The sequence below is a fragment of the Terrapene carolina genome, unplaced genomic scaffold (assembly GCF_002925995.2).
Source record: "Terrapene carolina triunguis isolate 2854851 unplaced genomic scaffold, T_m_triunguis-2.0 Scaffold26721, whole genome shotgun sequence".
NCBI lineage: Eukaryota > Metazoa > Chordata > Testudines > Emydidae > Terrapene > Terrapene triunguis.
In genome coordinates, this window is record NW_020691072.1 from 30688 (window position 1) to 57507 (window position 26820).

The 26820-nt window shown below is 48.0% G+C and overlaps 1 protein-coding gene across 1 annotated transcript; it reads left to right on the forward strand.

The window, feature by feature from the left end:
• Positions 1-4565: 4565 nt before the first annotated feature.
• On the forward strand, positions 4566-25527 carry LOC113408915 (tripartite motif-containing protein 10-like; the record flags this gene model as incomplete). The annotated part of the gene is made up of 6 exons (XM_026662381.2): positions 4566-4973; positions 14071-14166; positions 18291-18521; positions 19295-19317; positions 24010-24125; positions 25495-25527. Coding segments are annotated over exons 1-6 (907 nt in total), but the record flags the coding sequence as incomplete, so codon positions are not given.
• Positions 25528-26820: the final 1293 nt, after the last annotated feature.

The following is a 26820-nucleotide window of genomic DNA, read 5'->3' on the forward strand; positions in this document are numbered from 1 at the left end:
AAGGGAGAACACGGTACGTTCCTTGACCCTTTGCACTAAATACCTTGAGGATGTCTGGGAAAACAGCTGCAAACTAACTATCTCTCTGTTCCCTCCTTATCTCTATTATTTCTGCTAGTGTGAGTGAAACTGCAGCCATGTGCTAGAAACACTGACCAATACATTTCTACTTTAACATGTAAGCAGTTAGCACAGAAATAGATGAGAGTTCACAAGATGGAGTCTGGGGGTTTCAGATAGGCCCAAAGCAAAAGAGTTTCATCGACACTTTGGCCTTCCGCTCTCCCGAGTTACCTGGTAGCTATGCCTAGTGGATCCCAACACTGATATCTTATTTTTCTCACTTATTTAGACTCTAGTCTACATTCCATATTTATCTACACAAGGTCGCAACAACTTCTCACACAGTTCTTTCCCACTCGCCTCACACAATCCTCGCTTCTACAAGTCTCGCGTTATTAGGGTTACAGCTAGCCTGACTCTTGCTCACAGAAGAGACTGTTTGCATTTGAAATCCACTTTCAAATCCCTGTCAGTTCTTGCTCTACTTCCACACTAGTTTGGGATGTGAGGATGTGACCGTTCACTTCCCAGTTTATGGCTGCCTCTGCTGCTTAGCCGAAGGCCTTAGTCTAAGAACCAGGCCTCAGACTGTCACAATGAGAGAAGGCCCTTACACAGGCAAACAGTGATTTTGATTCTTTCTTTTATACCTCTATAACTAGCTAAATGATAAGAATACACCTAAATTCTTAAAGTATAGGCCTTTACAGACAGGCCTGAATATCTATATCCTAACACTCCACCCCTTTTTTTCTAATACACCTAAATTCTTAAAGTATAATTCTTAAAGTTGTGAATATGCATGCACAAATCCCCTGCTAGCTATTTAACTAGCCACATCCTGATGAGTTTATTGTATTTGCAAGTGTAGTTCATAACGAGTGTGTCTACAAATCACACACTTGCACATGCCTTTCCAATCTTCAGTCCTTTGAAAATGCGGCAGCCTAAGGTAACCCATACCAGCTAACAATGGTTTTCCTCATTGACATATAGACAGTGGGACAATTGGCTAGTTTTTACCAAAATTCCCTAGGTTTGGCAGAATTTGATTTTTTTATATAGATATACATAATTTCAATAGATAATATCGATGTTTATTTTACGCTTTTTATTTTTATCAATTTAAATTTTCACAGTTATGGGACACTATGGGGGATGGTCAGACAATTATTTAATGACAGATGTTGAGATTCAAAACATTTAAGTTTTATTACCATTAAAACACAAATTGTCAATATCACATGTCAAAGCATAAAAAATAAATATCCTTAAATCAAACTCTAATAAGGTCTCAAGCAGCATTTTTCTTACCTTGCCTACCTGTACATTTCAATTATTATTTATAAAACTATATTTTGTCTGTTTGTCTGTATGATGAAATTGATGTTTACCAACATTTACCAATAAAAATCGAATCCTTCCTAGCCTATTACACACAGGGTCAGGCAGCATGGCAGAAAAGTTGCTGTGTGAACACACACTGAACCCTGGACTTTGTAACTAGTAAAGGTGCCTGTGCCTTTAATCATCAGTTACTAAGGGTATGTCTTCACTACCAATGTTAAAGCGCTGCCGCGGCTGTGCAGTCGCGGCACCAGCGCTGGGAGAGAGCTTTCCCAGTGCTGTAAAAACCCCCACTCCCACGAGGGGAATAGCTACCAGCGCTGGGAGTGCGGCTCCCAACGCTGGTGCACTGTCTACACTGGTGCTTTATAGCACTAAAACTTGCATCGCTCGGGGGGTGTTTTTTCACACCCCTGAGTGAGAAAGTTACAACGCTGTAAAGTGGCCGTGTAGACAAACCCTAAATCACGGTTAACAGAGAGTTGCCTTAGGTGCTGATACTTCCTGCTAGAGAGTCCAAGTTTCTCTGCAAAGGCATCAGCCTCTCTGATTATCTAACCTGTTCTTAAAAACCTCCAGTGATGGAGATTCCACAACCTCCCTAGGTAATGTGTTCTAATGCTTAACCACCCTGACAGTTAGGAAGATTTTCCTAATGTCTAAACTAAATCGCCATTGATGCAATTTAATCCCATTCCTTCTTGTCCTGTCCTCAGTGGATAAGGAGAACAATTTATCACCCTCCTCCTTATAACAACCTTTGAGGTGCTTGAAGACTGTTATCATTCCCCTCTTCAGTCTTCTCTTCTACAGACTAAACAAACCTATTTTTTTATAAACTTTCCTCATAGGTTATTGTGACAGGGTCGGCTTACCCCGCACTAGCCCAGACAGGGTTAAGCCCATATTATGGACAGCGGAAGTCCCGCCTCCCTGGCGAGACTGGACAGGCTCCAAGTGCTCTAGCAGTATAAAGGGAGGGAGACCAGCTCATTCTGGGCTGGAGGCTGCAGGGGAAGGACCTGCCTGGGAAGCGCCTGTGGAGGGCCAGCCACAGCCTCTGACTACACTGGGAATTGAAGCCGTCCACAGCCCGCCTGCACCCCGGGGACTGGAGGAGCCCCTGGAGACGACCAGCCCTGCTGAACACAAAGGATTTGACAGCTCATGGGGAACCCCAACACAGACTCTGGTAGGAAGTGACCCAGGGAGGGTGACGGAATGGTACCTCCCGCCTGGGGAAACTCAGCATGTTTCGGTAGGACCTCCCTGCTGAGTCACTGGCAAGCCGCTACGCCACTGTTAGGGCCCTGGGTCAGGTCCTGGTGGAGTTGGGTGGGTCCGGGTCCCCCTACCGGGGCCGCCACACCCCATAGTGGGCGCCCCCAACTCTATAGACTCCGGCCGCTAGGCCACGCTGCCCTGCACTGAAGGGCTGCTTCATAGACTGTGACCGATCGGCCACACTGCCCTGACCCTAGGGGCGTGGACCATCACAATTATTTTTCTAGACCTTTAATCATTTTTGTTGCTGTCCATTGGACTTTCTCCAATTTGTCCCCAAGTGTGGTGCCCATAACTGGACACCATACTCTAGTTGAGGCCTTATCAGTGCTTAATAGATTACAAGAATTACTTCTCGTTTCTGGTTTACAACATTCCTGTTGGAACATCATTCTGGGATGTATTCTTTTTTTGCAACCGTATTACACTGTTGACTCATATTGAGTTTGAGATCCACTATAACTCACAGATCCTTTCCTGCTCTATTCCCTCCTAAGCAGGCCTTTCCCGTTTTGTATTTGTGTAACTGATTATTCCTTCCTTGTACTTTGCATTTGTCCACTGAATTTAATTTATGTGTAAAATGTCTTCTTGTTCCCCTTCATGTCCCTAGCTGGTTTAATCTTGTTTTGTGCCTTAGCCTTCCTAATTTTATTCCTACATCCGTGTGTTTTTTTTTTTTTTTAATTCATCGTTCATAATTTGACCTACTTTCCACTTTTTGAATGACTCTTTTTTGAGTTTCAGGTCAAAAATGTTGAAATGTTCCTTTTCACATTTCAGAATGGATTGGTTCACATTTTTGTTTCAAAACATCTTTTCATTTTGAAATTTTATCTTATTTTTTAAGTCAAAAGCAGAATGAAACAGTTTGATTTCATCAAAATGAAATGTGTTGATGGGAAATTTCAATTTTTTAAATTCTGATTCAGAATCAAAATAAATTTTGAAATGTCAGAACTTCCCATGGAACAGAAATTCTGTTTCAAATAGCACTACTGAAAACATGACACAAGTGTTATCTAACGGCTCAGTAACCAGAAGGCAAATAAAAAAAAATTAAATGTGTTATTTTTTTAAATCTCTCTCACTTTTTTTTTTAGGGCTTATTCATGATTTTTGAATACATGGTGTTGGCAATACTGAATGTAGTTGAATGTTTCAAATAAATTAAAAAACTGATTTAACATGGCACTCCATAGTTCTGGGTTTTTAATTTAATTGTTTAGATAACTCGTAGGAAGTTTTTAAATGTGGCAACATACAGTAATAATAAAATTACATCCGTTATTTGTATTAGAAATGGATCTTTTTAGCTCGAGAACACCAGAACTTTGGCAAAGTTCCAGCCCCAATCAAACTAACATTGCAACTCTGATCTATTTCTAATTCACATCAGATCCTGTTTTGAAATTTTAAAAAATAATTTCTAACTATGATGGTTGAAGGAAAGTATAACGGCATATTTTTGGCATAATTCTGCCAATACTGTTGTTTTTGTGGGCATGGAATGAGGGATTTTATGATTGGCTCTTTTATTTAGAAATGCTTGTATCACTTCAGTGACTTGACTTACTTAATTCTGTTTATGACAGCACGGGGAAGTATTTGTTTAAAGTCTAATCTGTACAAATGTAGGAGTTCAATATATTCATTCTTTTATGTTTTATACACGTCTCTCCTATCTCCTTGTATTTTCTCCTTTCCAGAACTGAAGGATCCCAGGCTCCAGCGAACACATTCAGGACAGATCAGCAAGGAGGCACAAGGCAGGCAGTTGCAGGAAGGGCGGAGGCCAGCTTCAGTCGGGGATAGACACATTTCTGAGCCAAGTGAAAGTAAAAGTTATTTTCCTCTTTCTCGTAGGTGCCATGGCCGCAAGAAGCCGGGTAAAAGATCTCCAAGAGGCTGTTATCTGTTCCATTTGCCTGGCTTATTTTAACGATCCGGTGATTCTCAAGTGCGGGCACAATTTCTGCCGATCCTGCATCAGTCAGTACTGCAAGGAGTCCAAAACCTCCCCCTCCTATCCCTGCCCTCAGTGCAGAGAACCGTTCCAGGAAGGAGAATTCCAGCCCAACCGGCAGCTGAGGAATGTAGTTGAAATAGCCAAAAAATTCCCAGAGCCAAGGGGGAAGAAAGCGTGTGAAAAACACGAGGAACTTTTAAAACTCTTCTGTGAAGTGGATCAAACCCCCATCTGTGTGGTGTGCAGAGAGTCCCGCAGTCACAAAGACCACTCCGTGCTGCCTGTTGATGAAGCTGCTGTGGATTACCAGGTAATTTTTGCATTTGGGACGCATCCCAGCCCAGACATGCTGGAACAATCAGAGCAGCCATCTGACAAATACAAAACCAGCAACGTAATGAAACTAGCTTCCTACAATGACAAGGTAGAAAAGCAGAAGGGATTTTATACAGGAAGAACGTTGAGGAGACATGTTTTTAAGGCCTGCCCTGCATATAGTTTTTGTACTGATCTGTGTTGGGGAGGGCTGGGATTTTTTTTTTTTAAACAAAAGAGTTATATCAGCAACCCCCCCGGTGTGGATACAAGTTGTACTGGTATAAAGGTGCCTGATGCCAGGAACGCTTGTTTCCCTTTCCATACAGGAATAAGCTACACCCAGTTATACAGGTGTAACTACACCCACACTAGCAGGGCTGTATGGCTTTAATAGTACCAGGATATGTAAAGCAGGGTATGATTTGTGTGCCCTAGAGCAAGGGTATCCCCTGTGCAGGGAAAAATCCACACGGGGGCAGGAAACTCCACAAGTTCCAGCTCACAGAGTTTCCTTTTAATGGTTGCAGGGTGGGGGGAGCAGGATTTGCTTCTCAGACACAATGTACAACGGCTGGGGGGGCCTGGCCCATTCCAGCAGATTTCTTGAACTCTGCGGAGGCAGGGGTAGGGTGACCATATTTTCAAAATGAAGATCCAGGGTCCTGTTATCCGGGGGGAAGGAGGTGGAGGATCAGGGAGGAGAACACGCCGGCTTTGGCAACTGAGAAAGAATTATGTCCATTCCTTACCATCTTTTCCTCCTCAGCCAAGCAACACCCCCCTTTCTCCTTCTCGTCCCTCTCCATAATAAAAACCAAGGCACGTTAAATATCTTTTATAGCAGGGAGTCTTGAAAATATAACTGATGTACATTAATCACTGTGGTGTAACGATGCGGTTCTGGCGGGACCCAACTGAGAGTGCCAATTCAGGACAAATTGCTAAAACAGGGCAGTTACAGCCCAAGGCTGGGGTTTTTCCACCTCTAAGGCAAACCAAACCAGCCAGACAAAGAGGACTTTGGTCTCACCCCACTGGCTAACCACAAGTCACACAAGCAATTCCCTTAGACACTCCAGTTTCCCAGTATCACCACTAGTGCCACTCGTTATGGGGATGAATGGTTATGAAAACCAAGACCCCAGTAAAAGAAAAAAGGTTCTCCTGATCCCAAAGGACCAAGCCCCAGACCCAGGTCAATATACAAATCAGATCTTACCCACAAATCATGCTGTTGCCAATCCTTTAGAATCTAAAGGTTTATTCATAAAATGAAAAAGATATAGGTGAGAGTTAGAATCGGTTAAATGGAATCAATTACATACAGTAATGGCAAAGTTCTTGGTTCAGGCTTGCAGCAGCGATAGAATAAACTGCAGGTTCAAATCAAGTCTCTGGAATACATCCCCAGCTGGGATGGGTCCTCAATCCTTTGTTCAGAGCTTCAGTTTGTAGCAAAGTTCCTCCAGAGGTAAGAAGTAGGATTGAAGACGAGGCATCAGCCTTTTATAGTCTTTTCCAGGTGTAAGAACACCTCTTTGTTGTCACTGTGGAAAATTACAGCAAAATGGAGTCTGGAGTCACATGGGCCAGTCCCTGCATACTTTACTGAGTTTCAAGGCGTATTTGCCTTCTCTCCATGGGTCAATTGTGTAGCTGATGGTCCTTAATGGGCCATCAAGCAGGCTAGGCAGAGCTAACACCAACTTGTCTGGGATGTTTCCCAGAAGCATAGCATAAGTTTGAAATACAGACAGTATAGAGCCAATATTCATTCAACTACAAAATTGATACACACACACACACACACACATAGACAGCATAATCATAACGAGTAAAAGATAACCTTGTCTTAGACACCTCATTTGACCCCCTTTATACAAGATTTGGTGCCACTACAGGACTTTGTTTGCAAGCATGTTCTATATGGTCCCAGATTATATCAATAACGTCACATATGGTTGCAAGGCTCAAGCAGCTTTTTGTATAGGGGGCGGGGGGTAAAGAAGAATTAAGGATGGTACCTGCCCACAGTTTCTGTGTATCACTGGGTTAGTTCTGTTTGGACTGTGTCCCAGTGACTTATCTCACTGACTCTCCCCTACATTCTCCGGCAATCCCAGTGCTTAGTGGGGGTCAGGAATTGGTTGTGCTTAGGGGGAGGGGGAAGATTATTTCTCAGGCCCACTTAGAAATGCCAAGGCCGGTGATGTATCAAAACATGCCCTGGGTGACAGTGTGGTTCTGAGACTGCTCAGAAAATTCACAGTGAGCATGAGCAGAGCGAACACATGTGCACTGAGGCAGTGAAGCCTCAGTCAAGCCCCGTCCTTAGCTCAGTTTCTCTGTCAGTGCGGCCTCGATTCACAGTATTTACTTAGGTGCCTAAACCCCAGTTTGAGCCTCCACTGCAATTCACAACATTCCTGCTGAGCCCTGGAGGTGCCTAAACTCCCTCGGCCTCTGTGTTTTCAGTAACTAGTTCCCTCAGCACCTGTGCTACTACTTCTGGCCATGCGCACTGCATCTCGATGCCGGTCTCCCACCTAAGCCCCAGGGAAGATCAGCCTTAGGCCACCTAACTCCTGTGTGGGGTCTAAGCTGGTAGGCGGCCTGAGGCCCCTCAGGTGAGTTCACACAGAGAATGCTCTCCCTCATCATTTTTATCCCGGTGTTTAGAGCACTCACCTGGGACATGGGAGACCACAGGTTCAAGTCCTTCTTCCACCTGATGAGGAGACAGGATTTGAACAGGGATCTGCCACCTCTCTATGGGATATTCTGAGATAGGCTCCCTCCATCTCTCCTGCTGAAGCTGTTCCACTGGGGATAAATACTTAGGGTATGTCTACACTACGAGAGTAGTTCGATTTTACTTAAATCGAATATGTGGAATCGATATTACAAAGTCGAACGTGTGTATCCACACTAAGGGCAGTAATTCGACTTTGTGAGTCCACACTAACGGGGCAAGCGTCAACATTGGAAGCGGTGCACTGTGGGCAGCTATCCCACAGTTCCCGCAGTCCCCGCTGCCCATTGGAATTCTGGGTCGAGCCGCCAATGCCTTCTGGGGAAAAAAATGTGTCGAGGGTGCTTTTGGGTCACTGTCGTCATCCGTCCGTCACTACCGCCGTCCCTCCCTCCCTGAAAGCGCCGGCGGGAAATCAGTTCGCGCACTTTTCTGGTCAGTGACAGCGCGGACGCCACAGCACTGCGAGCATGGAGCCCGCTGCGACCATCGCTGCACTTGTGGCCGTTCTCAACACCTCGCACCTTATCATCCACCTTTCCCAGAGGCAGATGCTGAGAAATCGGGCGAGGAGGCTACGGCAGCGCGGTGAGGACCTGAAGTCTGAGAGTGGCACAGACCTGTCACAAAGCACGGGACCCCGCGCCGAGGACATCATGGTGGCAATGGGTCATGTTGATGTTGTGGAACAGCGATTCTGGGCCCGGGAAACAAGTACGGACTGGTGGGACCGCATAGTGCTGCAGGTCTGGGATGAATCACAGTGGCTGCGAAACTTTCGCATGCGGAAGGGGACTTTCCTGGAACTTTGTGAGTTGCTGTCCCCTGCCCTGAAGCGCAAGGACACCCGGATGCGAGCAGCCCTGACTGTCCAGAAGCGAGTGGCCATAGCCCTCTGGAAGCTTGCAACGCCAGACAGCTACCCGTCAGTCGCGAACCACTTTGGCGTGGGCAAATCTACCGTGGGGGTTGTTGTGATGCAAGTAGCCAACGCAATCGTTGAGCTACTGCTCTCAAAGGTAGTGACCCTGGGAAACGTGGAGGTCATCATAGATGGCTTCGCCGCGATGGGATTCCCAAACTGCGGTGGGGCTATAGATGGAACTCACATCCCTATCCTGGGACCGGACCACCAGGCCAGCCAGTACATTAACCGAAAGGGCTACTTTTCAATGGTGCTGCAAGCACTGGTGGACCATAGGGGACGTTTTACAAACATCAACGTCGGATGGCCGGGCAAGGTTCATGATGCTCGCGTTTTCAGGAACTCTGGTCTGTTTAGACGGCCGCAGGAAGGTATTTACTTCCCGGACCACAAAATAACTCTTGGGGATGTGGAGATGCCTATAGTGATCCTCGGGGACCCAGCCTACCCGCTAATGCCCTGGCTCATGAAGCCCTATACAGGCGCCCTGGACACTGAAAAAGAACTCTTCAACTACCGTCTGAGCAAGTGCAGAATGGTGGTGGAGTGTGCTTTTGGCCGTCTCAAGGGGAGATGGAGAAGCTTACTGACTCGCGCTGATCTCAGCGAAACCAATATCCCCATTGTTATTGCAGCTTGCTGTGTGCTCCACAATCTCTGTGAGAGCAAGGGGGAGACCTTTATGGTGGGGTGGGAGGTTGAGGCAAATAGCCTGGCTGCTGATTACGCCCAGCCAGACAGCCGTGCGATTAGAAGAGCCCAGCGGGACGCGCTGTGCATCCGGGAGGCTTTGAAAGCTAGGTTCCTGAGTGAGCAGGGTAACCTGTGACTATTAAGTTTGTTTACAGAGAAGCTGAACCTGCCCCCGTTTCTTTACCCAGTGAATGTTCACTATCCTCTCCAGCTACATACCCCCTTCACCCCGTTCCCCCCCTTCCAACACACGTTTAAAAATAAAATCACTTGAAATTTGTTAATGAACACCGTTTTCTTTATTACTGTTTTCGCGGGAAAGTGTTGAACCTGGGACGCAGACTGTGGTGGGGAGCGGGTGTAGTGTAGTGATGCAAAGGACGCTTCTAAACTCGAGGAATGACAGGCTCCGCACTGGTGGACTGGTTGTTTCAATGGAGCCTGCCACTCCTCCTGTTCGGGACTCTGTGTGTGGGGGCTGTGTGACTTTGTGGCAGGGGGAGGACGGTTACAGATCCCCTGCTGCGTGGCTCTGTGATCCAGGATAAGGACCGCTGCATAAGATCTCTAACCGCCCTCCCCCGCCACAAAGTCACATAGCTGCCCCCCCACACACACAGAACATGAAAACCACCTCCCAGACTGACCAGGGTAACTAGTGACTGCAATGTGTGTGTGCCCTGCTGCTGAACCTGCCCCCGCCTCTGTACCCTGGTAAAGGTGACTGTCCTGTCCAATTACCAACCCCCTTCCTCCCCTTCAGACAGACTCTCCTGTAAAAGAACATGATGGAAACAGTACTTAACAGAAACGTATTTTTTTATTAGCAACTACACATGAAACTGGGGGATGAAACTGGGACGGGGGCTTGGGTGAGGCGGGAAGGAAAGGACTTATCAAATTTTGGGGAATGAGAGCCTTCTGGTACTTGAGCAGTCTGCAGGGGTGGAGTGAGAGTTTTCACGGACTCTGCCGCCCCTCCTTCTTGGGACTTTGGGTGAGGGGGGTATGGGACTTGGTGGCGGGGGAGGGCGGTTACAGATAGACTGCAGCGGGGCTCTGTCCTCCTGCCTCCGGTCCTGCAGAACATCCACAAGGCGCCGGAGCGTGTCCGTTTGCTCCCTCATTAGTCCAAGCAGCGTTTGAGTCGCCTGCTGGTCTTCCTGCCGCCACCTCTCCTCCCGTTCAATGTGTGATCGGTGGATTTGGGACAAGTTCTCCCTCCACTGGGTCTGCTGTGCTGCCTGGGCTCGGGAGCATCCCATAAGTTCCGAGAACATGTCCTCCCGTGTCCTCTTCTTCCTACGCCTAATCTGCGCTAGCCTCTGGGAGTGTGATGCCAGGGTAGGTCGGGAGACAGTCACAGCTGTGGGATGGGAAAAAGGGAGTGAATTCCTCAGAAAGATAAATTTAGTTGTGAACAAAGAACATAGTCTTTCTCTGTGAACAAGACCATGCACAGCACCTATCACATGCGCACTCAGGACAAGGTCGAATTTTCAGCCTTCGCATTCAGTGCCTGGGGTCTTGCAGTGCAGATCAGACAAGCGTGGCAGGACAGCGGAATTTGGGTAGCAGGCCGACATGGTAAGCCGTAGACTTGTGGCTGCTTAAAACTTTAATAATAGCACTGGCCTCCTTTCACGTTCAAAGCAATGCCAGTCCCTGCTGCCAGCAACCCGGCAAGCATGAACTCTGCCCCTGTCCCACCCCCTCGCGGCTGTCCCAGGGAAAGATCCCTGTATGCTGCTCCTTTCCCGCCTCCACCGCGTGGCTGTAAACCGCCGGTTACAGTTCTGTAAAGGAATGGGCAAGCAGTCCCAATACTAACATTCCCCTACCTAATTCAAAGCAGGTCACCATGAGCGACATCACTCTGAAGAGGATTTCAGAGACCGAGAAAGAAAGGATGCTTCGGGAAAGCCTGCAAAGACCAGGGCCATATGCCGCCATGCTCTGCAAGGCAATGATCCCCGAGTACTTGCTTGTCTCCTGGCGCGGAAACGTTTCCTACCACGGAGGACCCAATAAGGCCGCTCTCCCCAGGAACCTGATGCAAAGGCTTTCCAATTACCTCCAGGAGAGCTTCGTGGAGATGTCCCAGGAGGATTTCAGCTCTATCCCCGGACATATAGACCAGATTTTACTGTAGCTGCACTGGCAGGGACTAAACAGTAGAGCGCCTAGGGCAAACCAATCATGCTAAACCGGACATTGTTAGATTTTTTTTTTTCAGTAGTTGCACTGCCAAGGACTGAAACGTTAAGCGCCTAGGGCAAACTAATCATGAAAAACCCATTGTTAATATTGTTAATATTCCTGTTCTGTTAAAAATAAACGTTTACATGTTTAAAACACTTACCGACTGATCCTTCCCCTGATTCTGTGTCCGGGGTAACGGCTGGGGACGGTTGGTAGGGGATCTCTGTAAGGGTGATGAAGAGATCCTGGCTGTCGGGGAAATCAGCGTTGTAAGCGCTGTCGACTGCCTCGTCCTCCTCATCTCCTTCCTAATCTTCCCCGTCCGCTAACATGTCCGAGGAAGCGGCCGTCGACAATACCCCATCATCAGAGTCCACGGTCAGTGGTGGGGTAGTGGTGGCGGCCGCACCTAGGATGGAATGCAGTGCCTCGTAGAAACGGGATGTCTGGGGCTGGGATCCGGAGCGTCCGTTTGCCTCTTTGGTCTTCTGGTAGCCTTGTCTCAGCTCCTTGATTTTCACGCGGCACTGCGTTGCATCCTGGCTGTATCCTCTCTCTGCCATGGCTTTTGAAATCTTCTCGTAGATCTTTGCATTCCGTCTTTTCGATCGCAGCTCCGAAAGCACGGACTCATCGCCCCACACAGCGATCAGATCCAAGACTTCCCGATCAGTCCATGCTGGGGCCCTCTTTCTATTCTGGGATTGCACGGCCATCTCTGCTGGAGAGCTCTGCATCGTTGCCAGTGCTGCTGAGCTCACCTCGATGTCCAAACAGGAAATGAGATTCAAACTGGCCAGACAGGAAAAGGAATTCAAATTTTCCCGGGGCTTTTCCTGTGTGGCTGGTCAGAGCATCCGAGCTCGGACTGCTGTCCAGAGCGGCAACAGAGTGGTGCACTGTGGGATAGCTCCCGGAGCTATTAGCGTCGATTTCCATCCACACCTAGCCTAATTCGACATGGCCATGTCGAATTTAGCGCTACTCTCCTCGTTGGGGAGGAGTACAGAAGTCGAATTTAAGAGACCTCTATGTCGAACTAAATAGCTTTGTGGTGTGGACGGGTGCAGAGTTAATTCGATGTAACGCTGCTAAATTCGACATAAACTCCTAGTGTAGACCAGGCTGTGACAGTGTACCCCATAAGGCTTTATGGGGAGGGGGTGCTTATAAATGTATGTATGACATAACTGGAATATGTTTTGTGCTGCCTGTGCCAGGTAACATATCTCCGTAAAGGTTATGGTCTACTATATCTATTCATCCTATTTGTACATATATATATCATTTTCTACTTGAGGTTAAGAATATGGGCTGTATGCTTGGTTTCTAAGTAAGCTTTGGGAGGCATTTGGTCAGCTTCTTTAGGAAGGAATTCGCCAGGTTAAGTACCTGATCAGGGAACAATGCATCTTGGAATGCTCCAATCCACATAAGAAGTCTTCCTGGAGACATGCAAGATTCCATGTGGGCAATGGCTTCAGCCTGTAAAGACTGAGTCATGCAGGGACATGTGACTTGCCCAGGTGACTCCTGAACTCCATCTTGGAGCTGGACTTTGCATAGGAGGGAGGAGGGGGGTCTCCTCCCACAAGAGAGAGTCTATTTAACCCTGGGGGAGACCCCTCCATTTTGTCTTCAGCTGGCTAAAGAAGGAGCCTCTCCACCCCCCCAGGATGCTTGAAGGGAACTGAAACAAAAGACAGTAACTACAGGGGTTGTGAGTGATTGCTGGACCCAGGCTAAAGGGAGATTAGCCTGTGAAAGGGAGCATTCTGGAACTGGTGAGGAACTTATCTGTATTTAGTTTGATCAGGCATAGATTTGCGCATTTTATTTTATTTTGCTTGTGACTTACTTTGTTCTGTCTGTTACTACTTTGAACCACTTAAATCCTACTGTCTGTATTTAATAAAATCACTTTTTATTTAGTAATTTACTCAGAGTATGTATTAATACCTGGGGGAGCAAACAGCTGTGCATATCTCTCTATCAGTGTTATAGAGGGCGAACAATTTATGAGTTTGCCCTGCATAAGCTTTATGCAGGGTAAAACGGATTTATCTGGGTTTAGACCCCATTGGGAGTTGGGCATCTGAGTGCTAAAGACAAGCACACTCCTGTGAGCTGTTTTTGGGTAAACTTGTAGCTTTGGGACAAGTGATTCAGACCCTGAGTCTGTGTCTGGAGCCAGACTGGAGTGTCTCGCTCAGCAAGACGGGGTGCTGGAGTCCTGAGCTAGCAGGGAAAACAGAAGCAGGGGTAGTCTTGGCACATCGGGTGGCAGCTCCCAAGGGGGTTTCTGTGATCCAACCCGTCACACAGGCCTTAGAGAGTCATTTGCAGGAGAGAGAGAGAGAGAGAGAGAGAGAGACCGCAAGCATGAGAATGACTCTATAATCATGTGGTTAGAGCACTCACCCCTTTTATTATGCATTTAATAGTCTTGAAAATATAAATAAAATGGGGGAAAGCCTCCAATAGCAACCAAAACTAAACCAGTTTTTCTTTTGTTAGGAAAAAATTCGGATCCGTTTGGAGAGTTTGAAAAAAGAGAGAGACGAGATTCTGTCGTATAAATCGAGTGGGGAAAAAACAAGCCAGGAACTACTGGTAGGTGCTGTTCTTACTCAGAGGCAAATGTGCGCAGGGACATTCAGGGCCAGCACCAGCCCACCAAGCATGTGCTTGCGGCGGCACCTGGAGGGGGGCGGCGCAGCGGGGCGTTCCGGCCTGAGAGCGGGGCCGCAACTGGGCTCTCCGCCCTTCCCCCGGCGCTCCGGCCGGTCGGGGAGAGCGGGGAGCCCCAGCCAGGCTCGCCGCCCTTCCCCCGGCCGCACGGGGGGGGGAGGAGGGGGCGGCGGGAGGCTTTTTTGCCTGGGGCGGCAAAAAAGCCAGAGCCGGCCCTGGGGACATTATTGATACTCTGCTTAGTCTAACAGAAGAAGAACAGTGAGAAACTTGTTCCTTTCTGTGAAAGATTGTTACTTATTTATTCGCATTGTAAAGAAAAACTGTTCTGCTTTAATTGAGTATAAACAGGAAAATGGAGCATTAAGGAAAGAGTTTTAATAATCCAGATATTTCCATTGATAACGTGAGTGTAATTTGTTTAGCTGACAGTAGTTTCTCCTTTAGTCTTTCAACTAGAGCTGGTCGAAATTCAACCACAAAAAAGTCCTGTAGGAAAATGGGATTTAGTAGAAAACAATTTTTTTCCATGGAAAAATGTCTTTTGCAAATAAATAAATAAGCAGTTTTTTTTACAGGAAATTTCAGAATGAACAAAAATGTTTATTTTCATTTCAAACTGAAGTTTTCATTTTGGTTTTTAAAAGCTGAAATTTTTTCAGAATTTCAAATGTTTTTATCCCTTTGTTTCCCCATTTCCTCCCTTTAGCCACTGATACAATAACATGAATAATTTCCAGGTTTTTTCTCCTAGATTTTCCTTTTTGCCAATTTTTCTAAAATGGGAGAACTTTTGAAGAGTTCCAGAGAGAATGGAACAAAAGGAACAAATGGGGCGGTGGTGGAAATGGACATTATTTTATTACATTTTAGAAAAAAAGGGAAACAGAAATGTGAATTTTTTTCAAGTTATTTCATGATATTTTTCAAACAAATTAAAAGTCCCATTTTGAACACTGAAAAATGGAAACAACTTTGAAATTTCAAATTTTTTTGCAAATTCCTCCCCCATTTTTTGGCTTTACTTTCAACAGACAGAACTGTTAGCATATAAGCCTGTTTGTGAGCTTGAGATAGAATTTTGGGTTTGACTTTAGATATTCTGACATCCTTACTAATGTGTGTGAAAGACACTGTGTGTTGCTTCTGCCTGGCCAGATGGGTTTGTTAGTATGATGGGAACAGATAAGAACAGAGAAAGTGTTACAAGGTGACTTTTAAAAACTAACTTTATATTTGTGGATAATCTAAGCACTATACCCAGATGTACAGACACTCTCTTTTCCCAACCTATGTATTATATAATTTTTTAACATTAGCTTCAATACAATTTTTAAATACGAGCACACACTGGGAGGCTGCCTGGCTCCTCTCTCAAGCCAAGGTCAAGCAACCAGTTAGGAGGGGCAAAGGGGAATTGTGGGGAGGCATAAGAACCACTAAAAACCAAAGAAATGCCTGGCCTTGGCCAGGACACAACCTTATTCCTTACCCTCCGCTGGGGTACAGAAGAGGTGGGATGAAGACCCCAGACTCCCGACCCTCCAGAACGGAACATGACCACAAGTTGTAAGGGATGTGACTAGGGGCGCGCACTGCAGGAATATTTGGACCTGCTGAGAAGGAGGAAATGGGGAACCGGGACACAGGCAAGGCTCTGTGGTATCGGAGCTGGGAAGGGGAGGTGTAACGATGCTCGTTCAGGTGGGACCCAACTGAGAGTGCCAATTCAGGACAAACTGCTTAAAGCAGGGCAGTTAAAACCCCATGCTGGGGTTTTTCCACCTCTAAGGCAAACCAAACCAGCCAGCCAGGACTTCGGTCTCACCCCACTGGCTAACCACAAGTCACACAAGCAATTCCCTTAGACACTCCAGTTTCCCAGTATCACCACCAGTGCTACTCATTATGGGGACGAATGGCTATGAAAACCAATACCCCAGTAAAAGAAAAAAGGTTCTCTCGATCCCAAAGGACCAAGCCCCAAACCCAGGTCAATATACAAATCAGATCTTACCCACAAATCACGCTGTCGCCAATCCTTTAGAATCTAAAGGTTTATTCATAAAAGGAAACAGATATATGTGAGAGCTAGAACTAGTTAAATGGAATCAATGACATACAGTAATGGCAAAGTTCTTGATTCAGGCTTGTAGCAGTGATAGAATAAACTGCAGGTTCAAGTCAAGTCTCTGGAGTACATCCACAGCTGGGATGGGTCATTCAGTCCTTTGTGTAGAGTTTGTAGCAAAGTCCCTCCAGAGGTAAGAAGCAGGACTGAAGACAAGATGGAGGAGCTGCAGCAGCTTTTTATAGTCTCTTGCCATGTAGTCTCTGCTTTCTTTGTCCCAAGGACAAGCTGTCCATCACATGGCATGGAAAAACCTCAGAGTTCTGTCCATAGGCATGTCCCTGCATCCCTTGCTGAGTCACAAGGCCCATCTGCCTTCTCTCAATGGGTCAGTTGTATAGCTGATGGTCCTTGATGGGCCATCAAGCAGGCTAGGCAGAGCTAACACTAACTTGTCTGGGGTGTCACCCAGAAGCATAGCACAAGTTTGAAATACAGACAGGATAGAGCCAATATTCATAACTTCAACTACAACAATGATACACACATACAGACAGCATAATCATAACCAGCAAACCATAACCTTGTCTTAGACACCTTATTTGACCCCCTTTATACAAAATTTGGTGCCACTACAGGACTTTGGTTGCAACAATGATCTAGACAGTTACTGATTCTGTCAATAACGTCACAAGGGGATGCGGGGTAAACACTCTGTGGCATGAGAGCTGGGAAGGGGGTCACGAGGTAAAGGTTCTGCATGTCAGAGCTGGAAAGGGGACGTGGAGTAAAGGCTCTGCGGCGTCAGAGCTGGGAACGGGGTCACGGGGTAAAGGCTCTGCAGCATCGGAGCCGGGAAGGGGGACGCGGGGTAAAAGCTCGGCGGCGTCAGAGCCGGAAAGGGGGACGCGGGGTAAAGGCTCTGCTGGTGTGTAGAGCTATGGATATCCTTGCTTGGAACTAACCCCAGCAAACATCGCATTACCTGCGCTTCGGACTTTTGGTCTCCTGCTTTCTGTCTGTGTGACAAGAACCAGGGGCGAGGCTAAGGGAAAAGCCTCTAACAATAACCACAACAGAATAGCGCGGGCAGCCACTAGAGAAATCTGCTGCCCCAGAGAAGGCTGGTCACTTAACACCTCACCAAACCCTACTGAAGTCATTGAAAAGACTCCTATTGATGTTGGTGAGCTTTGGAACAGGCCCTAGTGATATCGCTGCTAGACGTTGCCATGAAGAAGATCTGGGTTCTAAATATGATGTAAGTTTCTTGCTCCTGGGGTATCAGGAGCTAGAGTGCTCCAGAAATGGCATGAATTGGTGGGCTTCTGTCCAGTTCACATACACACGTTTCTAAGTGCCCTGCAAACTCCGATTTGTACATGCAAATAGGTGTCTTGCCAGCCACTCAATTTGTGCTCAGAATCCCTCTGTGGATAAAATTGGAGATTTATGATGTGACAAAATGTTTGTACCCTAACCTGTGCTTTCAACACTCGTCAGAGCAATTGTTGCTCTCATTTTAAAGCCTGTTTTAGAAACGTGGCCCTATTCACTAGGTGTGTTTGTGGAGAGCGTCTGTTCCCCAGTTCAAGTCTAGCGCTTCTGAGTTTGGGTTCTGCTGTTTGCTCCCAGAGGTAACTCTGGCCTGTCCAGTTCTGGATCCCGCACCTGCTGTCCTTCCTGTTGTTTGAAGGGTCTGGTTTTCTAGATGCCACTGATAACAGAATATCCTCATAATGCAAGATACATTCATATTCTAAACACCCAGTTAGGATTCTTGAAAATCCACTGGAAAATCGTCTGTCTATTGAGCATAGCGTTTGTTCTCCATAAAATATCGGGAGTTAAATTCTCTGGGGTTGCAATGACATGTTCCCGTGTGCATACATCAGGCTTTATAAAATGTCCCATAACTCACTCCGTGTTCCTGTCCTTGACTTGTGCTTTCCCTGTTTGTGTCTCGTCATTTCAGAAACAGCTGGAAACTGGGAGGCAGAAGATTGTGGCTGACTTTCAGCAACTGCGCCAGTTTCTGGAGGAACAAGAGCGACTCCTGCTGGCCCAGCTGGAAGAGCTGAATAAGGAAATTGAAAAGAGGAGGGATGAGTATGTTGCCAAACTATCTGAGGAACTATCCTCTTTCAGTTCCCTGATTAGTGAGATGGAGCAGAAGTGCCAGCTGCCGGCATGTGAATTCCTGCAGGTGAGACGGTGTTAGAAACACCCCAGAACCTTTCACGGGGCAAGAAAGTCTCCTAACCCTTCACTTTTGGCGTGTAGGAGTGAATGGTCAAATATAGTATTGCTAAAATATACATTATTTTTCCTGAAGGGGTTGATAAAATTCCCAGTAAAGTCAATGGAAATATACTTCTTGAGTACAATGGGCATTGGATCAAGCCCTAAATGGAAAAAAAAATTGCATTTGAATTCTAGTTGGAGAAGACGCCTCCAAAAATGGCAAACTCCAAACTCTGTTCTCCCTGTCTCCTAATGCAAGAACAAAGGGACATTCAATAAAATTAGAAGGTGACAAATTCAAAACTGATCCAGCGAACACTTTTTCACACATCAAGTAATTAGACTGTGGAACTCATTGCCACCGGATGTCGTTGAGACCCAGCATTTAGCAAAACTCAAAGTGATCAGCTATTGATATGGATAACACAGTATCCAGAGTGATATTAAACCTCATTCATCACTAGACTCAGCCCTCTGATTCCATGTGCCGGGTCACGGTTATTCAAAGAGCTACTGTGCTTCCACGTATAAACTTCCTGGGCCCAGATCCTGAACTTACAGCACTTTTCCAAAGGCGCAAAGGCAACACATTCAAAGTTTTTGTTTGTGTTAATAAATAACAAATAATTTCACTTTGAACCTCAAGTTATGAAGACAAAGTGAGTCCCCTCCAGAGCAGGAGGGATCCTTAGTAAGAGAGATGGGACTGAATTTCCTTTTATCTTTCTCCTCTAGGACATCAAAGGCACCTTGAGCAGGTAGGTGGCTCCTTCTCACTCTCCCTTTCACTTCACAATGCAGGGAATGGATTTTGGACATGAGACCTGGCTCCCCATGGGCCAGCAGTGCAGAGTGTGGGGTTGGTTCCCAATCTCCCTCCGTTAAATCTAATCTTGGGGCTGTTGTTATTTTGACTAGACTCCAGAATAGGGCAGCCTGAGAAAAGAGTTATTTACCTACAGACAGGGGGGTTTATAGTGTAGCTGGTGGAATGGAGACCTCAGGAGATTGGGGATGGAGAATGGGTCTCTCATTTCTAGGTCATAGACTCCAAACTCCACCTAGGTGGGTAGGGATGGAAAGTCAGGGCCACCTGATGACTATTCAATGAGCTGTTTGTTAATTGTTTCTAATTATGCAGTGAGCTCTGTCAGTGTGCTGGGCGTGGGAAGAGATATGATGGAAGAGACATTCCCTGCTCTAAGGAGTTTATAATGTGCTATTGTCAGTAGTACTATGGCAGTGCCTAGAGGCTCAAGGCAAAACCAGGGCCCAACATGCTGGGTGCTGCACAGACACACAGACAGAGACAGTCCCTGCCCCAGGGCGTTTACAGTCTAAATAGACACAAGAGACACAGGGCAGAGGGAGGAAGGATTAAAATCGATTGAAGGGGACATTCAATAAAGACAAAGTGCTGCACTTTGGAAGGAAAAATCAAATGTACAACTATGAAATGGGGAATCACTGGCTAGGCAGCAGGACTGCGGAAAAACATCTGGGGGTTCCAGTGGATCACACATTGAAGGAGTCGGCAGTGTGATGCTCTTGTGAAAAAGGCAAATGTCATTGTGGGATGTTGTCCCAGGTTGCTGTATTCACCGCAGGTGGTGCCTCCTCCTGGCTGTTCTGGGGATTAGCTCTCTTCCAGGGCCAACCCCTCCCCTTGCCGTCTCTCCCCCGTTGTGTCTCTCTCACTCTGCAGGCTCATCTCTTACTCCAAGAGCTGCAGCTTCCTCTTCGCGACTCAGCCTCCAGCCAGATCACTGAATGGTTTCCCCTTCTGGGGTGTAGAGTGTCACTGAACCAGCAATGCCGCTCCATCAGTGGCTGGTAGGGGAACTCAAGCCCGCCCACTGCTCCAGGTTAGGGTTACCATATTTAAAAAATAAAAAAAGAGGACCCTCCACGGGCCCTGGCCCCGCCCATTTCCCCACCCCCAGCCCCGCCCCAACTCCGCCCCTTCCCTGCCCTAACTCCGCCCCCTCCTCCCTCCCACTCCCAGCCACGGGGAAAGGGCTGCCTGAGCGCTACTGGCTTCACGGTTTGCCGGGCAGCCCCCAGACCCTGCGCCCCCGGCCGGCGCTTGCCCAGCGCAGCTGGAGCCCGGGAGGGGAAGCGCAGGGTCTGGAGGCTGCCCGGCAAACGGTGAAGCCGGTAGCGCTCCGGCTTCGGGCAGCCCCCCTTGCCTCCGGACCCCAGCCGCCGGAGCACAGCAGCTGGAGCCGGGGAGGAGAAGTGCCCGGCTGGCGGCTGGGGTCCGGAGGCAAGGCGGGCTGCCCGAAGCCGGTAGCGCTGACTCAGGCAGCTTGGCTCTTAACAGAGCCGAAGTCTGAGAGGGGAGGACTCACAGAGCAGCCGCGGGAGGGGAAGTGCCCGGACGGCATTTTTCCCGGACATGTTCCGCTTTTTGGCAATTCCCCCCGGACGGGGGTTTGATTGCCGAAAAGCCGGACATGTCCGGGAAAAACCCTACTCCAGGTCCCACCCCAGGGACCCTACCTATTCACCTCCCATAGGCTTTCTTCTCCGCCCTTCTCTCTTATAGGGGTTAGACTAGATGACCCTGGCAGTCCCTTCTAATCCTATGATTCTAAGTACTCCCTTCCTTCAGGGCCCGGCTCCTAGCAGGCTGTTCTTTCCCTGGGTTCCCTCCTTCCCTTTCCAATGCACACAGGGTGGCTGCAGACTTCCTCACTGCAGCCAATTTCTGTTGCCAGCTTCCTGGCTTTATACTAGCCCAGCCTCCACCTGCTCAGCTGAGCTTCATCGTCCAATCAGGGGTTACTTCTCCCGCCTAAACTGCTCATGTGTGACCTGTCTCCTTAATCTCCTCTTTCTCTGCTTCCTTCTCTCTTTTGGGGGGTTGATGTGGGGTGAACAGCCCACCACAGATGTATTAACAGGAGTGTCATATGTAAGACACAGGAGGACGTTGTTCCACCCTTTTTTTTTTTTTTTTTTTTAAATTAATGGAGATATCTTATCTCCTAGAACTGGAAGGGACCTTGAAAGGTCATCAAGTCCAGCCCCCAGCCTTCACTAGGCAGACCAAGTACTGATTTTGCTCCAGATCCCTACGTGGCCCCCTCAAGGATTGAACTCACAACCCTGGGGTTAGTAGGCCAATGCTCAAACCACTGAGCTATCCCTCTTGCCACAGTGAGACCTTAACTGGAATATTGTGTCCAGTTTTGGGCAGCACACTTTCAGAAAGATGTGGAAAAATTGGAGAGAGTTCAGAGGAGAGCAACAGAAATGATCCGAGGTTTAGAATGGATGAGCTAGGAGGAAAGGTTGAAATAAATGGGTGTGTTGAGCCTTCTCTTCTCTAGACTAAGGGAGACCCTGATAACAGTCTTCAGCTATGTCTGAGGCTGTTCTACAGAGAGTGGTGATCAGTTGTTCTTCAAGTCCACTGAGGGCAGAACAAAAAGTAATTGGTTTAATTTGCCACAAGGGAGATTTACATCCGTGTGACGGGTTCCCGGGGCGCAGCCTGGACTGTGGGTCTGCTGAGCCCTCCAAATCCCCAACCTGGGCTGCCTCTCGCACTGTGATGCTGATGTCAAGCTACAAGCCTGACAGGCCCTGCGCTGACACAGACACCTACGGGCAGGGACCCGCCCAGCTGTGTTACATGAATCATCTCCCAGCCATTGATGAACCAGCAATAGAAGGCGCCAACCAGTTCCCCCCAGCTCCAGCCCTACCCCCCAGAACTGCACCGACTCACACTGCTCAAGGCTCCCTGGGCAGTGCAAGTTCATTCAGTAGCTTGCCGTCCCTCCGTGTGGAGTGGACACACACTGGCCTTTGTAAGCTGAGAACCCCTGAGCTAGTGAACTGACCATTGTATGTAGCCAAAGAACTAGATAAGAACATAAATTATCTTTGAAATGGGTTAGTGGGTCTCACGCCAGGTCCTGGTACGATGGGTATCTACATCACCGCAAGGATTGTCACTAATTATCTCTCTTAAATGGTGTACAGGATATAAGTCAAGTGATCCTGCTTACCCACACTCACAATACAAGATCGAGGGGATGTTCAGTGCAACTGAAAGGCAACTAGTGTAATGCTGAGAAAAGGAAATACTGTTTTTTTATTACACAATTCATTATTTACCTGTGCAACTCATTGCCCCATGATATTACTGAGTTTCATAAATGCATAAAGTTGAATGCCAAAAACAACTGTAAGATCATCACATTTGACCTCCTGTATATCACAGCACAGGCTCCGACTTTCTCATTTCCCTGTGGGTGTTAGACCCCTGCTCGGCCCCGGGCTCTGCCCCCACTCATCCCCTTCCCCCAAGGCCCCGCCTCTTCCTGCCCTGCCCCACCTTTTCCCACCCTTGCTCCTCCCCTCCCCCCAGCACCTCCTGCCTGCTGCTGAACAGCTGATTCCCGGTGGGTGGGAGGCGCTGGGAGGCAGGGCCAGCTAGCGGGCAGAAGGCGCTGGGGGGTAGGGGGGAAGCTGATCTGTGGGGCTATTTTTTCTGTGGGTGCTCCAGCCCCGGAGCACCCACAGAGTTGGTGTCTATGTATCGCAGGTCCTTAAATTTCACCCCGTTATTCATGTATTCACCCCAATACCTTGTACTTGACTAAATCCTAACGTGCGTTGACTAAAGCACTTTCCAGAAAGCCAGTCAGTCTAGATTTAAAGACATCAACAGACAGTAATGCCTGAAGCTTCCTAGAAGTGTGTGTGTGGGGGGGGGCGGGCAGCAGTGCCCAAACCATGGCCCTAGCTCTGGTCTGCTTCTTCCCCCGAGACCCCGCCCCCTGATCGCTCCTCTCCGCCCCCTCCCCCCATCACTTGCCTTTAAGGCAGGTACAAAGGCAGAGAGCAGAGCTCTCCCACTTTTAAAAGTGATGGGGCCATGGCCCCCCTGTTCTGGCGCCCATCCAGAGATGGAGAATCCACCACTTCCCTTGGCAGTTTCTTCCAATGGTTAATCCACCCGCACTGTTAACAATGTCTGTCTGATTTCCCATTGGAATTTCTCTGGCTTCAGCTTCCAGCAATTGGTCCTTGTTGTGCCTTTGTTTGCCAAACTGAGGAGCCCTTTAGTACCTAGTCTGTTCTCCCCATGACGGTATTTATACCCCACACTCAAGTGCCAGGGTTCTCACAGTGCGAGGCATTTTTACCAGCCCTCACATCAGTTTTGTGGGTCTTCTCTGCACCGTCTCCAGTTTCTCAACGTCCATTTTAAACTGGGGACACCAGAACTGGATGCAGTTTTCCAATATCGGTCTCACCAGAATGAAGGGGAAGCTTGTCGTGTCCAAGCTGGGATTGGACCTATTCCTGGGGCAAGAGAGACTTTAACCCTCCAGGGTCTGCTGAGCTACAACCATTCACTAGAATAAAATACGTTTTAGTAAAACACAAATATGACCGAACTCCACAACGAGTAACACTGGGTTGTTCTTCAGATGCGAGACGGAGAAGTTTCAGAACCCAGTGGCCTTTTCTTCTGACCTGAAATGGAGAATCTGGGAATCTTCTCAAAGAAATGCCTCTGTGGAGCCCATAATGAAGAAATTCACAGGTAATAAACAGTCACCTGGGGAATTTTCTCACGTATGTTACACTGATAATTGACAGAGCTGGGGAAATCTCTTAGGGACAATGATTGTGGATGGAGATAGTCAACTAATCATTTGGAACCTATGAATTCCCTCCTCAGCTCTCAATACAGCACATACACACTGGGTTAGGGGCCTACATTCGCACTCCCTGGGGGTTTCCTTTCTTAGCAGCTATGAACGTTAACCTGAGCTTGGGCTTCCTGCTGAATTCACTGTTTTTGAAGTATGTTTGTTTGGATTTTTTGTCTGCAAGTCCTCCTGTGTCATCACAGTCTCTCTCTTGCTTTGGAGCCGGGTGGGGAACCTTTTTTCTATCACGGGTCATTGACCCACAGAAAAAAATCAGTCACAGGCCACTCACCCGCGGGGGGGGGGGGGGGGCGTGAAGGCTCGGGGCTTCCCCCTGCAGCAGGCCAAGCCGGCGCTCGCGGCTCCAGACCCGCACTCAGTGGCACTGGAACAATTTTTACAGTGGGGGTGCTGAAAGCAAGTGGCCCCCAAACTTTTTACCTGGCACCCCCCTTACCCATGTCTGTGCCCCCTCTCTCCAGAGCTGGGGCCAAGACTGGGCCGTGGCTCGGGGGGGGGGGGGGAGATGTGGACAGGGGTAAGGGGGCTGAGGCTGGGACCACAGCTGGGGGCGGGAGCAGAGCCCTGGGTGCGGGGCCAGCAGACGGGACCCCGCGTGCGGTGCCAGGGGCAGAACCCCGGGTGGGGGTCCAGCAGCCAGCTGGGACCCTGGGCGTGGGACCATGGCTGGGACCCTGTGCAAAACCTGGAGGGTGCTGCAGTACCCTCCGCACTCCTAGTTCCCGCGGCTCTGCACAGAGGCTCGGGGCTTCAGTACTCGCAGCTCCAACCCTCCAGTGGGTGGGGGGGTGCTACAGGCCAGATTAAATTTAGCAACAGGGTGTATCTGGCCCATGGGCCGTAGGTTCCCCACCCCCGTTTTAGAGATTCTCCACCTTTTATCCTCCTGAGCTGGAGATAACGAGACCACCAGGGCTGTCAGGAAGGATGAGCCAGTTTTACTGAGTACTAATGGTTCAAGGGCAGATGTAAAGTTGATTGAATGCTAATCAGTGAAAAAGTGTCTGTGTATGGGTCTGTCTGTGAATTATGTGTTGGTTTCAGAGGGTTTGTGGTTAGTTTTTAGTGAGGTGTGTAACGATTTGTATTGGTCTGAATTGCACTTAACCTCCTTACCTAGAACTGCATAAAGTTTGTTTTCTTTTCATTTTGCCTTTGTGTTAGAACATTAACAATGTGAATATATCCCTAAACATGACAACCTGACATTTCGTCTTTTTCACCCTTTTCTTCCTCTAGACTCACTGTCATCTAAACCTCAGTGGGACAAAGGTAAATTTCTGGGATCAAAGGGGGAGTGAAAACTTTCATATGAATTATGGTTGCTCATTGTCAGCACCATAGTTCAGGTTTTGTTTCAAGTTTGCATTTGACAGGAGCTGAGCAACATATTACTGGTGGCTGCCCAGATCTTTCCTAAAAACAGAAAAGTCGATTCTTTCCTCTCTTAGAATTTGTAACTAGTGGTTGGGTTAACCAGATGGGCTGGGGTGCAGGAGAGGAGGTGAGCAGTGGATCTCTGTAGATCTAAGAATTTAAAAATGAGCCTTTTGGAAAATCAGAGAGGAACATCTCACCTCATTCTCAGAACTCTTTATGCGCATACATCACATCCCCTGGCCATATTATTATTATTAGCAAATGCACAAGTGGTGCAATGAAGAATGAGAAAATTCAACATACACAAATAGACATTTCTGTTTCCTCTCTCTACTTTATAAGTCAAAAGAAAAAATGTTCAAAATGTCAGAAGGGGTTAGGTAGACATCACCTATTAGCAGACATGTCAACTCTCATGAATTGAGCGAGAGAGATGCGATTTCTGAGTAAAATGAAGCCTCACTCGTGATCTCGCGATAGAACTCTCAGCTGTGGCTGAAAAAAAATCCCGACATTTGAGAGTTCTAAAAATGAGGCTTCATTTTACTTTGAAATCCTGTCAGCTGCCCTCGGCACGGCTGGGGCTCCCGCTGTCACCACCCCAGTGCGGCTGCTCCCCTGCCTAGGGAGGGTGAAGAACCCCAGGAGGAGCAGAGGTGGGGCTGGGTTTATTATGGCCTGGGGGCTGCAGGGGGCCTGAAGTGAGCGGGGGGCTGATGGGCTGACGGGCTGTATTGCTGGTGGGTTCTGAGCAGATAGGGTGAGTGCTGGCAGGGTGAACTGAGGGCAGTGGGGTAGGGGTGCTGAACTGATGGGGTGGTGATGATGGGGGCTGGGGACTGAATTGGGGGGTGTTGGATGGGGACCGAACTGATGGGGGTCTGGGGAACAGGATTAATTGCTGGGCAGGAGACGGGCAGATGGGGGGTGAGAGCTCCTGCAGCAGGACCCAAAATCACCTTCTCCAGGACATGTGGGAGAGTGGGCAACACTGATTGTCACATGCGCACGCCCTGGGGAGGGGTCAGGGGAGTTCAAACATCAAGAGACTGACCTAGAAACCACAATAGAATCCTTTTAAAAATGTCGTGATTGTTGGGCCAATCTCATGAGATTTGATCCCTTGAAGTTGGCAATACTGTATTAGCCATTGCATAGCCTTGGGGCCAGCAGTGTGGAGTTTGG